Source organism: Desmodus rotundus, chromosome 9 (assembly GCF_022682495.2).
Source record: "Desmodus rotundus isolate HL8 chromosome 9, HLdesRot8A.1, whole genome shotgun sequence".
Lineage (NCBI taxonomy): Eukaryota > Metazoa > Chordata > Mammalia > Chiroptera > Phyllostomidae > Desmodus > Desmodus rotundus.
In genome coordinates this window covers 45,815,632-45,832,391 of record NC_071395.1, presented here as the reverse complement: position 1 = coordinate 45,832,391, position 16,760 = coordinate 45,815,632, and the positions used below count along the sequence as shown (strand labels likewise).

The 16,760-nt window shown below is 52.8% G+C and overlaps 1 protein-coding gene across 8 annotated transcripts in view; it reads left to right on the top strand.

Moving 5' to 3' along the window:
- Nucleotides 1-1,232: 1,232 nt before the first annotated feature.
- MAST1 (microtubule associated serine/threonine kinase 1) overlaps nt 1,233-16,760 on the top strand; it is a 28,478-nt gene continuing 12,950 nt past the window's right edge. For 2 of the 8 annotated variants that reach the window (XM_053910535.1, XM_053910534.1), the window contains exons 1-10: nt 5,136-5,316; nt 6,950-7,038; nt 7,489-7,564; nt 9,707-9,785; nt 11,908-12,068; nt 12,182-12,257; nt 12,432-12,641; nt 15,652-15,753; nt 15,834-15,966; nt 16,046-16,113. In XM_053910535.1, the coding sequence (XP_053766510.1) occupies nt 5,234-5,316; nt 6,950-7,038; nt 7,489-7,564; nt 9,707-9,785; nt 11,908-12,068; nt 12,182-12,257; nt 12,432-12,641; nt 15,652-15,753; nt 15,834-15,966; nt 16,046-16,113 (1,077 nt within the window). In that variant the 5' untranslated portion in view covers nt 5,136-5,233. Of the gene's footprint in view, nt 1,305-4,947; nt 4,980-5,135; nt 5,317-5,344; nt 5,429-6,949; nt 7,090-7,488; nt 7,565-9,706; nt 9,786-11,907; nt 12,069-12,181; nt 12,258-12,431; nt 12,642-15,651; nt 15,754-15,833; nt 15,967-16,045; nt 16,114-16,760 lie in introns of those variants that run through there. The other 6 variants (XM_053910531.1, XM_053910530.1, XM_053910533.2 and 3 more) reach the window with 5 other exon arrangements.

Genomic DNA, 16,760 nt, shown 5'->3' with positions numbered 1-16,760 from the left:
TGAAAAGGGGCGACACAAGTGGAATCTGGTCCTTGAACACAGAAATATGATAAACGGACTCCAGGAGATGGCAACACAAACATGCCGACAGGGAGAAACAATAACTTAGGCAAAGACGTAGAGATGAGGATTCAGGCGTCCAGGGAACACGCAGACCTAGACCTCGCTGTTGCCTTCGTTGACAGGCAGGGGTCGCTCCTGTCTAGTGACGCGCCTTCCACGGCTTTCCAGCCAGTTAAGGACCGGATCTTCTGGGCAGCCCCCTTCTTACCCTGTCTCCCAGTGACTGGAGTTTGGGTGGGGAGCCCTCCAGCACTTTGCTCTCCGACTCTGGGAAGCACGGTCGGTTTGGCCTCAACTGTGGGAACACTGCGGAGGGCAGTTTGGAAATCGCTTCAGCTGTCCCCCTCCCCAAAGACCTGCTAATCGCTCCCATATATGTAGCCGGGTCTGGCCTGGCTCCTGAATCCTGACGATGAGGGAGGGGTCAGTAGAGGGGCTGCAGGGCTCTGCTTGGGAAAGGGGGCGGCACATGGATGTACCATGTTTTTCTGAGGGGGCATCTCCCGTGAGGACGGATCTCTTCGGTGAACATGTCACTCTGTCTCTCCCTGGGATGTGGGGGTCTGTGGGTGGGGACAATTTCCCACAGAGACTATAGCATGTAGGGGGTCTTTCATTGGGGGTATCCACACTAGGCTCCCACGTGAAATGTCACCCATGGAGATTTTTCTATGCGGAAATGTTCCTTTCTGGGGGAGGGGGCTTTTAGAGGAGGTGTCGCCTCGCACAGACCATCTGTCTTCGGCATCATTTTCAGGGCGAGGGGAGGATCTGGTTGGAAAGGGCCTCACGTGGAGACTGTCCCCGGGGGGATGTGTCTCCCCGAGAGGGTCACTGGGGGCGTCGCACAGGGAAAGCATCTCAGTGAGAATGTGTCTCTTGAGATGTTTCATGGGGCATGTCTCTCCCCTGGGGTGTCTCCTTACAGGGGTCTCTCGGTAGCTTGGCACTCTCGGGTTATCTCGAGGCCCCTCCCCCACCTCCCAGCGCGGGGGAACCTAGGCCAAGGCCGACTCGGGCGCCCAGACGCAGTGACGGTGCCGGACCCGCCCCACTTCGCTCCGCCCCCCTCGCCCCCCCCCCCCCCCCCCCCCCCCCGCCGCCGCCGCGATCCCCTTGGCTTCTCACTCCCTCCCTCTTCACTCCTCCCGCCGCTGCCGCCTCCCTCCTCCCTCCCCCGGGACGCAGCCGCCAACGCTGCAATGGACGACTCCGGCCTGATCCGCCGCCGGAGGCTGCAGGTAGGTGGTAGCCCCGGCAGGGGTAGAGGGGAAGGGGTCGGCGCCCTGGGGCGGAGCCCCGCTGGGGCCGGGAGAACTTGCGCCAGGTTCGGCCCCCGCGCCCCCTCGCCGGGCCTGGGGTTGCTACCAGCAGGGAACTCGGTGGCCTCGCGTCCTGCCGCGCGGGGAACCCCGCCCCTCAGGCGCCGCCCGGGGATCCAGAAAGCTGAAGGAGGAGGTGCAGCCGCACTCCAGCTCGAAGACAGACAGCCTCAGGCACGCCTGGCCCACCGGAGGGGAAGGGGGCTAGGACCGAAGTCATTGCCCTGGCACTCTGCCAGGCTGGGGGTGAGGGGGTGTAGAGCAAAGTTATTGCCCAAGGGCTCCAGCCCTTTGGGGCCGCCAGCGCCGCCACAGCCATAAACATGTTTGTGTGGCAGCTTCGCCCCTTACCAACTCAGGAGACCCTTTTGGAGGTGTGGAGACCCCCCCCTGAGACCTCCATGCACCTGCCCGGCATCCAGGATTCTTTCTACTGACCTAATTGGACAGGCACCTAGACAGCCTTCCTCCTCACTCTTCATTCCACCCCCCTTTACTACACCTCCCCCCTTCCTCAAGTCCAGGGCAGCTTGTGGGTGGGCGGGAGCGATTTTTAGCTCCTTGCAGCCTTAGAAGATGCTGGTCTCCAGGCTGCGCAGCCGCGGGAGGTGTGAGTCCACTGCACGGAGTGGGACACTGAGGATTGTTGTGGAGTATAGGAAGGCAGGGACAAATCCAGACGTCAGCAACTCCCACTTCCAACATAGGTGGGGATTCTGACGCTGAGAAGGGTCTTCTCCTGTCTTTGGTGTGAGCGTCTAAGGGTTAACACAGGGGTTTGGTGTTGCTCCCAAACTGACCCCAGAGGAAAAACTGATCACAGCTTCACTCCAAGGCCTGCCTAGGATCTGGCCCTTCTGAGCCTCGTTGGAGCTCAGCCCCATGCTAGATAATCTGGAGCAGCTTACATAAAGCCTTATGTGGACCTAGACTCAGGCTACATCTCTTGCCTGAAGCTTGGGAAAAGAAGGGGAAGATTCAAATCCTTATCCAGACCCTCGTCCTTTTCTGGACTCCTCTAATCCATCGCCCCTGAGGTTGGAGACCAAGGAAAGCTGATCAGTCATTGCAGCAGGAAAAATCGGAGTGAGATGGCAGGAAGGACTTTCCAGGCGTCTGGATGATGCTGGAGCCAGACCTGTGTTGGAAAGCTATTTTGTTTTCAAACAGAGCCTAGATGGCCCCATCTAGGAGCCTTGGGATCCTCAGGTCTTCCCTGGATTCCCTCCTCATTCCAGGGCTGACTTAGGGGAAAGGGCTCTGAGAAAAGGGAGGGAAGGAGCTGTGGCAAAGCCAGAGCAGGTACTGAAGGAGCCAGATGGGGTACTCGACCTCGGGTCTCCAAGAAAAAGGAGGGAAGGGGCGGTGCCTGTACGGGGTGTGTCCCCGCCCTCCAGGCAGGCGCCGATTTCCATTGGCTCAGCGCAACGCGGGATTTCTGTCTCTCTCGCAAGACCCCACCCCCAGCCCGGGATCCTCCCACTCCCACTCCAGTCTGTCTGGAGGCTACCTCTAGTCCTAGGTATTGGCGCAGGAGTCTTGCCCCTACCTCTTTCCTCTGGGAGGGTTAACCAGTTTGCTACCTAGATGTACTAGATACACCCTGCCCCTGGTGCAACCGTTTAGGAACTGTACGTCCCACAACCGCTGTGCGCCCGAGGGTTCCCTGTGAGCAGTTGGGATCGTATATATAGACAGCACCCTGAATTCCAATGCCCTGTCTGCGGAGCCGTCCATTAATCCTAGGGAGAAGTAGCACCCGCTTGGCACAGCCGCTCTGCAGCTGGGGGTGGATGTGGCGTCTTTTTACACTGACGTCAAGGATCCAAATCCTCTACGGCTCTAGTTTGCCCCGTTGTTCTACTTTAGCATGTTTAGGGGCGCTAGCCAATGGGACCAGGTTTGAGGACTTCTTCGAGAGGGGCTTAAAAGTTCCCCAGGGGCTCACCCTCGAAGGCCAAGTGTACCCCTGTCTGGAGTCCTGGGCTCCGTGGCCAGAAAATCCAGGTCTTGATTTCGCTTGGGCCATTGCAGTCGTGAGACCAGCTAGGCTGATCCAAGAGGCCGTTCATTCAAGCTGATCCAGCAAAGACAGGGGAAAAACCCGGTATGGAGTTTGGGTCACCCAATGGCTTGGGATGGCAGGTCTGCGGAGGTGGATAGTGTGCCCTTTGACCCCGATCATACTTGTGTCCTTCGTACATGAGAGTGGGAAGTCCCTCTGGCCCATCTTCTGTCGCAGTGTGTCCATCCACAATAATTCCTGTTCCCATGACCTAATATTGAGTGTTAACTATGTAGTAGGCATCATGCTGAGGTGCTAGGCACCTATATCATCTCAGAGAATTCTCTAGGAGGCACTACTATTGCAAGGTCATTTGCCAAGGTTATAAGAGGCAAAACTGGGATTTGAACCCACGGCTTTCTGCTTTCAGAGATCCCAAAGAGGATTAATTTTCTCCTGGTTGGAGTCCTCAACAAAAGGGCTTAGGAAACCCTCAACCAAATCTCGGAGCCCTACTCAATCCCCTTTATTTACATCAGCCTGTGGACTCAGAACTGGCTGGGAGGCAGCACCCTCTCTCCCCATTGCTCTTGGAAAAGGGCTCAGACCTGTGTAAGTTCTAGTCCCTTTAGTGACCTCCTGTATGCCTGACAAGCAGAACACGACCATCTTCTGATGTGTACACATAAAGTTCGTGACTACCAGTTATTATCACTGCCATTATCAAAAAAAGACCATCTAGCCACTGCCTGATTCCCAATTCAAACCTCAGTTTTGAGCCACCCTAACTATTCCCACCCCCCACTCTGTGGATCTGATGGAGAGTGGGATAGAACTCTCCAAGTGTGGAGGAATCATTCATTCATTCATCCTTTCATGCTTGAGCATACCAAATTTATTCCTGCCTCCAAGCCTCTGCAGTTTCCTCTACCCTGGTTGCTTTCTCCACAGGTCATCCCAAGGCTGCTTCCTCTTTACATCAAGCATCTTAAAAGGCACCTCCCCCAGCAGCCCTCTCAGGCCATGTGACCCCTCCTAGCCATTTTTCATCACATCACTTTGCTTAATTTTATTCATGACAACTTATTACTCTCTAAAATGATGTCATTCATGCCTACATTGTTCTTGTCTCCTTCCCACCTCTAAATGCTAGTCACAAAAGGGCAGAAATTTTTTGTCTTATTTACTGCTGTGCCTCCAGTGCCTAGCAAAGTGCCTGGCATGCAGTAGGTGCTCAAGAAATATTTTGTAAAATGGACCCCTATTTCATTTGCACATACATACACTGAGATACCAACTTAGGAGTTCTCTATGGGGCCCTGTGCTGGTCTCTGAGGGTCGAGGGGAGGAATCAATCTGGTACACCCCACCGCCACCCCCCAGTCCTCAGCGCGTGGCCAAGGGTGCAGGTGATGATACTGATGAGGGGCCTGTGCCATCCAATTTCTCTTGAGAAGACTTGAGGGCAGTGGCCAATGCTAACCTCTATCCCTTTTTTTTTTTTTTTTAAGATTTTATTTATTTTGACTTCTATCCTTTTGCTCCTTTGCCTTCCAGAAGGATTTGCCCCTGCCTCGGAAAAGCAGCAGGTGAGCTTTGGGGAGAGATGCTCTGAGCTGGACGCCCCTTCTCCGGCCGGGGGTTGGGGCCTCGCCTAGTGCGCTCGCGGGCGGGGCCTGGTGCGCTGGAATCCCGCTGCGCCCCCTCCTGGCAGGCGGCAGCCGCACGGCCCTCCCCTCCCCCGCCCTTCTCTGCCCGCTGCGGCTCCAGCCTCCACCCCGCACGCTCCCTCCCCGCGCCGCCGCTGCAGCCGCACCTGCCACCATGTCGCCGCCGCCGGGTCATGTCTGACTCTCTCTGGACTGCGCTTTCCAATTTCTCGATGCCCTCCTTCCCTGGCAGCAGTATGTTCCGCCGCACCAAGAGGTAGACCCCCGATCCCTCAGACCCTGACCAAGCCGCCCCACGAGCCGCTACCGCAGGGCGGGGCCCGGGATGCTGCGCCCGGGATGCTGCACCCGGCCCAGCTGCGCCAGAGGTGCCCGCGCTGCGCCTTTCTGCCAGGGATGGGGCTGAATGGGGGGCATTGTAGGGTCGAGGCTGGGGGCACGCTGGAAAGAACCGCTGCGGGGGGAGGGGGCTGCTGCGGGGGAGGGGGTGCAGAGCCTTTGTCTGCTGGCCCTGTGGGCTCTGGCAGCTCAGAGAGGGTAAGGGAGGAACGGGAGGGTAGGGGCTTGGCACTTTCAGAACAATAGCCGCAGCCTGGCCTCCCCCCCACCCCCACGCCGCATGTTTTGGCCGCGCTAATATGCTCAGTCACTGCGGCGGGGGCGGGGTGAGGGGATTGAGGGGCTGGGGTCTCTTTCCTCGAAATGTTGTCTCCTGAAGGGCAGAAAGAAGGGGGGTACTTTTATCATGGCGCAAACTTCCCCCCCAACACAGCCTCATACGGAAAATAGTGACACACAGCTTCACGTAGGACACGATCACACACACACACACAACAGCCCTAGTGGCCCAGATACACCTGGGAGGCACCGCAAATACCTGGTCATACAGTGGCCATATGTCGGACACCTGCAGAGACACACAGGGACACCCCCAGCCTCACACAGTAACAAGTAAACCCACAGGTACACTGTTGTGTACACTTGTGTACACCCAATAAGATGTTACCTGTATGGTGACACAGGATTATGCAACCAGAGATGTGCACAGACACATGTGTGGCAATGACATCCATGCATCCAGTGCTATTACACACGATATCACCCTAAGCATGTCACATGCTGCATCACACGGGTGCCAAAATAAACACTGGGAATCTTGCAGAGAATGAGACACATAATGTCACATATTATCACATGCAAGACTCACACATGGAATGTCACACCTGGTGGCATGTTCAGACATGCCCAGTGTCACAGGGTGTTAAACCACACACAGTAGATGCCACTTGTGGACACTCATGGTGAAGAGCACACACAGACACAACGACAGTGTCTCATACAGACTTAGAATGCCGCATAAAGACAGACACACACACGGAGCAGAAGTCACACATCACGCAGATGTTACAGCACATGGCGGCACATCAAGTCATGCACCATGGCATTACACATTGTGTCGCATAGGCACACACAGGTTGTGTCACACAAGATAAACACAAGGACTGTCACACATGGTGTCACACTAGTCCGTGTCCAGTGCTAAACTCACACACTGGGTGCCTGCCACACGTGGATATGTGCAGCAAATGTCACACACAGACCTAGACACAGATACTCAGTGCCTCCAATAGTGTCACACAGGCAACATGACTATCACTCCGTGACTGACAGTATGTCCCACATGATCACACATGGTTCATATCGAAGTCTCTCGCATACACACCACACCTGCATCCCCTCCCGTACACAGTCCTGCCGAGGCCTCCACTGCCTCCTCCTCTGAGTAGCGTTTTTCTGGGGACATTTCCCAGAAAAGGAGTGTGGCTGGTTGGGTTCACAAACTCCCTGACTGGGCTGTGGCCCGGCCCTTTGCCTCCCCTTCCCCACAGCTGCCGCACCAGTAATCGGAAAAGCCTCATCCTGACCAGCACTTCGCCCACGCTGCCGCGACCCCACTCCCCACTGCCTGGACACCTGGGTGAGACAGGTGATGGGTGTGGACCACAGGAGGTGTCGCCACAGGAGAGGGGTGTGTCCATGCTGCTGGACGGGTGGGCGGACTCTGGATAGCAGAGAACCCAGATTGGACAAGAGGCGAGGCTATTGCTGCATGGGCGGGGCCAGCCAGCAGAGGGTTACTTATTGATGGGCGGAGCTGGATTGGTAAGGGGGTGGGTCAGAAAGAAAGATCCGTACCTGAGGGGCGTTGGCTGTGTCAGAGTAAAGCAAAATCATCCTGAAGGCACTGGTCTAACTCCGTGACCTAAATATCTTCGAAAGGCGGGGCCACAGCGAAGGGGGCGTGGCCCACTCACACTTTGGGACCGAAGAGAGAATGGCTGCTGCCTGCAACCCGTTTTGGGGATCAGGAAATCTGATGGGATTGCCACCCAGCCCAGACCTAAAGATCCCCCTCTTTCCGCCACAGGTAGCAGTCCCCTGGATAGTCCCCGCAACTTCTCTCCCAACACCCCAGCCCACTTCTCGTTTGCCTCTTCCCGAAGGTGAGTCCTTGCCTGCAGGGCCCCAGAACCCTCCCTGGTCGGACTCTCCCCACCCACCGTCTGGGCTGCCATCTGTTTCCCTCCTAACTGGACCTGAGCCAGGGCCTGAGGGTCCCTCAGAGGGCCCCAATGTCCCCGCGGGAACCAGCGCCCAGCCTTGGGGGCGGGGCCTATAAGAAGGCGGTGCCAACGCCTTTGCTGAATCCGGGGGGAGGGGGCGGGGCTTCTCCGCAGAGCCTCAAAGCTTTGGGTCTGTCGCCCGCCTAGCGCTCCTGGCCTGCCGTTTCCATAGCAACAGGACTGGAGTGGAGATGAAGTGCGCAAGCGCAGACTGCGCGTTGCTGGTGGAGGGACTCTGGATCCCCGACGTGGGGGAGGGCGCCTAGGGCTATTTCTCGAGGGCCAAAGAGGAGGAATCTCAGGTTTCCTCTAGGGCGAGGATGTCTGCGTGTTTCTGGAGTATCTCTAAATTTATTTGATGGAGACTTTGGAGAAATTGGGCGACGCAAAGAGATTCCTTGAATGTTTTGGGGAAAAACTTCTGGGAGTCACCAGCATGTTTGATCAGGCCTCTTTTTCTTTGAACTTATTCTAAAAGCATTGTCCGAACACATGCTGTGCTCTGGGAGGTGAGTGTAGGGGAGAATGATACCCCTGTATACCCAGAATTGAATTGGAGTGGCAGGCCAGAGAACCAGGATCACTGCAAAGACTGGTGAAGGCTGTGTTGTGGGAGTCACAGGGGACTGTGGGGACAGCTCCCTGGGGAGAGCGGTGGAAGGGCCCTGTTTGTTGTTGTTGTTGTTGTTTTTAAGATTTATTATTTATTTTTAGAGAGAGGGGAAAGAGACAGAGACGGGGAGAAACATCAATGTGTGTTTGCCTTTCATGTGCCCCCCCACTGGGGTCCCGGCCAGCAACCCAGGCACATGCCCTGACTGGGAATCAAACCCTTCGGTTCACAGGCAGGCACTCAATCCACTGAGCAACACCAGCCAGGGCAGGAAGGCCCCCTCTTGTCCATGGAATTCATCTGACAGCAATAGGGAACCAGAAAGATGGCTGATGATGTGGTCACCTTCATGGAGGGTGGGCTGGGAGGCAGGCTGGCTGAGCATCGGCAGAGCCTGGAGGGAGGAATGAAGGAGGAGTCCAGTGAGTGTGTCCACACCACTGTGCAATCTGTGTGCCAGTATGTGGGGGTGTAAGTTTGTGGGATTGTGAATATATGAAGCAGCCTATGAAGCATATATGGACACATGCACATGTGTCCATGGGGATGTGCATGTATCAGCATGTGAGTATGAATGTGTGTGAGTGTGGAACTGTAGGGTTGTAAATGTATGTGAGTATGTGAGGGAGTATGCACCGCCCAGTGCGTCTCATGTGTGTACTCTATGTGGGAGTGTGAATGAATGTGTGGCTGCGTGAGGGTTTGAATGTGTGACTGAGAACATGAGGGCGTCTTGAGTATAAGCGTGAATGTGAAAGTGTAGCGTGTATGTGAGGAAGTTTTGGCTGTGTGTGTTTTAGAGTGCGGGTGCTGGGTCTCTATAAGTGTCTGTGTTTATATGTGACTGGGTGTCTGGTTTTGCAAGTGCATTGTGTGCTACTGTGGGAAAGTGTGATACTTGGGTCCATGTACCAGTCATGTGTGTGACTGTGAGTGCATGAACTTGACCATGCTGGTCACTTTAACACTAGTGGGTGTGTCCAGGAAAGTGACTGTGTTTGTGTGAACCTGAGTGTACTGATATGAAAGCATGTGTCAGTGTGTGTGTGTCTGAGAAGACTCCAGGGGTCTGCCTGTGAGAGCTTTCTCATGGGGGGGGGTCCTCTGGAATGATTTCCTCAAGTAGGCTTTTCTGGTCTCCCTGGTGGAGGGGGGGGGCGTCCATGCTAGGGGCTAGTGTGAGCTGAGTGTGGCAGGAGAGGAGGTTCATGGGAAGGAGCAGAGGAGACTAGTACCTGACTGGAAAGACTTCCTCCTTACCTACTTGACTTGGAGGGCCTTCAGGAATCTCAGAGCACATAGATATACTCCCCCAATTCCTGTTCTGGCTTCTCTCACAACCTGAGAAGTGTGAGGGGGGGGGGACTGGTGGGACCTGGTGTCCTCTGAGCACCTTGGCTGGGTTCCAGGGCGGATGGACGCCGTTGGTCTCTGGCTTCGCTCCCTTCATCTGGCTATGGCACCAACACACCCAGCTCCACTGTCTCGGTGAGTGTCAGGCGGGTGGATGGGTGGGCAGGGGATCCTCAACCCCAAGCCCCACATTCAGGCCAGCAGCTAGGCTGGCATTAATGAGTGCTCTTGGTTTTCCTTGTCCTCCAAGGGTGTCACCTATCCCTCTATTGGTGGATTGCAGGTCTCAACCCAGCCCCCACCCCAGCCCTGTTCTCCACCTTCAACATATCTTCTTGGGGATCCTATTCATCACTGACTTATTTTATAGATAATGACATTAAGCAACTTGCCAAGTGACTGCAGCTGGCCGAAGCCAGTCCCCACCCTTTACCCAGAGCCTATTTGCTCACCCACTGCAGTACCCAAAGTCTCTCTCTCTCCATCTGCCCCCTTTTCTACCTGTGTCTCTGGTTTTCTCATCCATCCATTGTATGATGTTCAGCAGACATTTATCACATGACTGTCATGTGATGGGTGGGCTCTACAAGCTGAGGAGGGTCCAGGGATTTACAAAGCCTTCATGGAGGGAAACAGACCAGTAAGAAGGCATTTACAACATAAGGGATTGGAACTGTGATGGGAGTAGTATAGGAGGAGGTGACAGCAGAGAGGAGGCAACTGACTTAGTGGCGGCAGAGTCAAATGAGGCTTTGTGGAAGAGTTGGCATTGAAGCCAAGACAAAGAATCAGCAGTAGGTTGGCAGATGGAAGAAGGGAGGGAAGGGTGTTCAAGGAATCAGGAACATCATGTGCAAGCTCCCAGAGGCAACAAAGAGCTTGGCTACACTGGGAAAGCTGGAAATAGCCTTGTGTGGCTGGACTTTGAGTTGTAAGTGGAAGAGTTGAGGTGAGGCAAGCAGTGACCCTGATTATGCTGGGGCCTGTTGGCCAGAGGGGGAGGGGGCGGAGGTAGATATTATTCTAAATGCAGGGGGAAGCCATAGAAAGTTTTTTTGCTTTATATTAAATTGTATTACAATTTCAGCCTGAACTGTTTGAAACTGTGCTTTTGAAGGTCATAGAGTGTGTGCATTTAAAAGTTATTTTTGTAGCTACTGATGGGGTAGGGAGTTTTAAGCAAGGGAGTGAGTGATGTGATGTTTAAAAAGAGCGTTTTGCCTACAGCATCAAGTGGATGTCCTTGTGTCTCTTCACTGATGTCTGTGGATCTGTGTTTGCCCTGGTGCATGCCAGACCTTGACCAGAGACCAGGCAGAGCCAACCTCGGCCCTCAAACAGACAGTAATGACGAATAAATAATAAAGATGCAATAAGTCAGGAGACAAACACAGCAAAGGGAAACAAGATAGGGCAATATTAGGAGGTGATAGGTGTGTGTTCAGAGGAGACCTCCCTGAAAGATGACATGTGAGAAAAAATTTGAGAGAGGAGGAGTAATCCATAGTAGATGTGCTCCAAGCAGAGGGAACAGCCAGTGCAAAGACCCTGAGGCAGGAGTGTGCCTGCCTTGTTTAAGGTCTATCCAGGAGGCTACAGCTCTGTGGGTGGAGTAGAGCAAGTGAGAGGGAGAGTGGACAGAGGTGAGGATAGAGAGACAGGGCCAGATGTTCGTTCATGCAGAACCTTGAGGGCTGTGGGGAGGACTTTGGTGTTCACCCTGAGTAAGGTGAGAGCCATGAAATGTTCTGAACAGAGGAGGGATGCGACTTGACTCAGGTTTGTTTGTTTTTAATTTTTAAAAATATTTTTAAAATTTATTTTTAGAGAAAGGGGAAGGGAGGGAGAAAGAGAGGGAGAGAAACATCGATCAATTTCAATTGTTGCCTCTGTCCTGCCCCAACCCCCAACCCGGGACCTGGCCCACAACCCAGGCATGTGTCCCCGACTGAGAATCAAACCGGCCACATGTTGGTTTGCAGAACGAGTCCTGATCCACTGAGCCACACCAGCCAGGGTTTGACTTACATTTTAACAGATTCCCTCTAGTCATACCTGTCTGTTCTTATATGACCGTCCCTGTCCCTCTGTTGCCAAGAGTATAACCTGGGCCTTCAGACCCCAGGATCACAATCTGGTCCTAATACCAGCCTTACCAGCCGTCCATCAGCTGAGGGAATCTGAGCCCTGGGTCCCGAGCTGTGGGGGTCCGCAGTAGCCCTGACCTGGTACTGCCCTCCCCACCTCCTGCCCCCAGTCTTCCTGCTCCTCCCAGGAGCGCCTGCACCAGCTGCCCTACCAGCCCACCGTGGACGAACTCCACTTCCTCTCCAAACACTTTGGCAGCACTGAAAGCATCACTGACGAGGATGGCGGCCGCCGCTCCCCGGCCGTTCGGCCCCGCTCGCGGAGCCTCAGGTGGGCCGGCATCCCCCAACTCCAAGGCGGTAGTTTAGGGTCTTGTGCACTGCAAGATTCTAGTCCCCACGAATACGCAGGAGACTGGACAGGATGGGCTTCTCTCCCCACAGCCCCGGGCGCTCCCCCTCCTCCTATGACAACGAAATCGTGATGATGAACCACGTCTACAAGGAGAGGTTCCCAAAGGTGAGGGGCAGGGCGGGGACGGCCGCGGGGAAGCTGCAAGGCCACAGCCCTCCCTGCTCGCCTTAGCTCCCTGCGCCCCCTGGTGGCCTGCGCGTAGCGTAGGCTCCTGATGGCCACAGCCCCTGGGCTAAGCCCAGCGCCTTCAACCCCGCCCTGCCTCTATCCTACCCGCAGGCCACCGCGCAGATGGAGGAGAAGCTGCGCGACTTCACCCGCGCCTACGAACCTGACAGCGTGCTGCCGCTGGCTGACGGGGTGCTCAGCTTCATTCACCACCAGATCATCGAGCTGGCCCGGGACTGCCTGACCAAGTCCCGCGACGGCCTCATAACCACGGTCTACTTCTACGAATTGCAGGAGAACCTAGAGAAGCTGCTGCAGGATGTGAGTGCATGGGCAGGCTGGCCCCATTCCAGACAATGCACCCCAAAATCGGGCCAATGCCTTCCTTCGCCCCACATCCACTCAGGGGGCTCCTACCACATTCTAGGCGCTGGTGTGGAGCTGAGAATTCAGGGGTGGAAGAAAAGGACGCAGTGCCTGCTCTAGATCTGATGGGGGAGGCAGGTATTTAACCTCTTTCAGGTCTTTACTCAAATGCCACCTTCTCAGTTCGGCCTCTTAGACCCCACTATTTAAAATGTCAAACTCTGCTTACACTTATCACCCACTGCCTCTTCAGGTTTTACCTTAGCACTTAGCACCATCTGTCATAATGTATGTTTTTTTCTTATCTTATTTCTTGTCAGTCCCACAGGTAGTCGTAACGTTGCCTATTTGTACACTGTTGTACTATAAGTGCCCAGCACAGTGTCCAGCACACAGTAGGTGGTCAATAAGTGTTGATTAAATAGATGGGTGAATGGATGAATAAATGAAAGTAAACGAGATGATGCCCTCATTCAATGATAATGGATAGCATTTATTGAACGCTCAGCATGTGCTGGGCATTGTTTACTGGGGCACTGGGAACACAGCAGTGAACAAACCAGGAAAATATTCTTGCCCTCCTGGGGCTGATATCCTACTATAGGAGATGGACAGGAGCATGAAAACGAGCAAATCAAGGAAGTCAATTATTTCAGCTGATGCTTAAGGCTACAAAGAAAAATAGAAAGGGCAACTGGTTGGAGTGTTAGGGCCTCCCTTGTAAAGTCCAGGAGGCCTCCCTGGAGGAGGTGACATTGAAATTGGGAAAAGAATTAGGAGGTGGCAGCTATGAGAAAAGCTGGAGGGAATGTGTGTTGAGCAGGGTGAACAGCACATGCAAAGGCCCTGAGGTGAGGAAGCAGGTTGGAAAATTCCAGGAGCACAGAAGCCATGTTGCTGCACTGTCTTGGGGTGATGAGGTTTGATAAGGGCAGAAGGACCAGAATATGGAGCTCTGGGTTCCCAGCCCTCTGCCCCAAATGACAGCATGTTGGTATGATTACATACTTTGCCATCAGATCTGGTTTGAGTTTGGGTTCTGCCACTAAGTCCACAGGAGTCAAGAGTACAGTTTCCAAACAGCCTAGATTCACATCCAGCTCCTGACTTATTTACTGTGCAGCCTTCGCCAAATCACTTAATCTCTCTGTGCCTTCTGCTATATAAATGGGATTCACTCATTCTTTAATGCCAGAGATATTTATTAAGAACCTATTCTAGGGCCAGCACTGGCCTAGAAGTTGGAAAATCAGCTGGAAATAAAAGTCCCTATCCTAGGGGAGCTGACATTCTAGCCAGAAGAAACAGAAAGTAAACATTGGGCACCAGAGTTGGGACTAGGATGAGGCGAGTGATCCACTTTTTCCCCCCGGGAACATTAAACTAATTACTGAAAAAGTTGAAAAGTAAGTATATTAAAACAACATTATTTTAGACTAAATATTTTTATTTATAATTAGACCAGAATGTTTTACTTTTCTGGTTTTAATAAAAGCAAACTCATCAACAATAATATATACTATTTATTTATGTATTTATGTTTATTTTTTTATCCTCACCCTAAGACATTTTTTCATTGCTCTTAGAGAGAGAGAACATTGATGTGAGAGAGAAACATCTATTAGTTGCCCTTTTCTTTTTTGTATGTTCCCCACCTGGGGCTTGAACCTAGGCACTTTGGTCCATGGGAGGACACTCCAACCTACTATATTTGTTTGTTTTTTAACCCTAACCCAGAGATATGTTCAGTGATTGATTTTAGGGAGAGAGGAAGGGGGAGGGGGGAGAGAGAGAAACAATTGGAGAGAGAAACATCAATTGGTTGCCTCCTGTAAGCTTCCCCACCAGGAATCGAACCCAAAACTGAGGTATGTGTTCTGACTGCAACTTTTGGTGTATGGGACAATGCTCCAGTCACCTGAGCTACACAGCCAGGGCAATAACATTTTTATTAAAACCATTAATGTTTAAAAAGCACGTATAGATCGTCACTCACGTTTCCTTTTGCTTTAAGCTCCAACATGCCTGCACACAGCACTCACTGGATCCTGTCTTTGTTTAAAGTCTGCTCTCTTGCTTGTCATGGATTTTTGGCATTCATTTCGATTTTTCAAACATTGCATATTTTGCAGTGTTTTAAAATATCAGTGATCTTGAAGAGTGAGGTTTTTGGTCTCAAGGTGGGCCTCTTTGCCTCACCCCGATGGGCATGATAGGTAAATTAATATATGACATGTTTGAAGGATATTCATGTGATAGAAAAAAGAAGTAGGTTAGGGTCATTGTGACTGAGTTTGCTACCAGGAGGTGAGCTGCAGTTTCAGACTGGGGTGGGGAGAATAAGTCAGGCCTCTGTGAAGAGGTGATAATTGAGTGGTAACCTGACGGAAAAGTAGGGAGTCACTCAGGGATCTGAGGGGAGAGCCTGTCAGTCAGAGGGAACATGAATTGCAAGAGTGAAGGTTTTAGGACTGTGTCTGCTATAATAATAGTGATCATTATTTTTACCATGTGGCCCGGGCCTCAGTTTTCTCACCTAAAAAATGAGACAGCAGCCCTGGCTGGGGTGGCTCAGTTGGTTGGAGCATCATTCCCTAAACCAAAAGGTTGTGGTTTTGATTCCCGGTCAGGGCACATATCTAGGTTGCGGGTTTGGTCCCAGTCAGGGTGCATACAAGAGGCAACAGATTGATGTTTCTCTTTCACATCAATGTTCCTCTCCCTTCCTTCCCCTCTCTCTAAAAAATCAATAAGCATGCCCTTGAGTGAGGTTAAAAAATGAAATGAAATGAAATGAAATGAAATGAAATGAAATGAAATGAAATAAAATAAAATAAAGTAAAATAAAATAAAATAAAATAAAATGCCACAATAGCAGCAGTGTGTAAATGGTGGGGTTGGGAGAAGGGCCCGGCTGAGGCAGAGCACCTGTAAACCCCCTCACCCCATGTGCTCTCCTTGCCAGGCCTATGAACGTTCTGAGAGCTTAGAGGTGGCCTTCGTCACCCAGCTGGTGAAGAAACTGCTCATTATCATCTCTCGCCCTGCAAGGCTGCTGGAGTGCCTGGTGAGGGGGCTGGGAGGAGGGGGGGGGGCTGGCGGGGGCCCCTGAGAGCCCACTGCAAGCCCACCCCTGCCCTGCCTCAGGAATTCAACCCCGAGGAGTTCTACCACTTGCTAGAGGCAGCCGAGGGCCATGCCAAGGAGGGTCATCTTGTCAAGACGGACATCCCTCGTTACATCATCCGCCAGCTGGGCCTCACCCGGGACCCTTTTCCAGGTGACAGCTGGTGGGCACAGGGGGCTGGAGGCGAGCCCACTGGGATCCTAGCCTACACTCACTCTCAGTTGCTTCCTAGATGTGGTACACCTGGAGGAACAGGACAGTGGTGGCTCCAACACGCCGGAGCAGGATGACCTGTCTGAGGTAAGGCCAGGTGGCCCAGCGGTCAGTTCTCGGGTTCTGGCCGGATAGGCAGGGGTTCACCTCCTGGCTCTCTGCCGTCAGGCTGGGTAGATCTCTTGGTCTCTGCTCTGAGCCTCAGTTTCCTCATCTGTCAGATGGGTTAATAATGGGTTCTTTTTCCATGGGCCTTTTTCTTTTCATAGTAAAATACACATACCACAAAATGTACCATTTTAACTGTTTTCAAATGAACAATTCAGTGTCTTTAGTACGTTTACAATGTGGTGCAGCCATCACCTCTTCTAGTTCTGGAACATTTTCATTACCCAAAAGGAAACTGTACCCATTAGGCAGTCACTCTCCACTCGGCCACCTCGTCCCACATAGGCAGTCACTCTCCAATTCCCCCTCCTGCTGGCCCCTGGAAATCACTGACCTGCTTTCTGTCTCTATGGATTTGCTTTTTCTGAACATTTCATATACATGGAATCATTGACTCTGTGGGGTGTTGTGTCTGGCAAAGTGTTTTCAAGGTTCATTCATGGTATAACATGAATCAGTGCTTCGTTCCTTTTTGTGACCAAATAATAATTCATTGCATGGATATATCATATTGGTTTATCCATTGTCCACTGGTGGACGCTTGGGTTGTTTCCGTCTTTTGACTG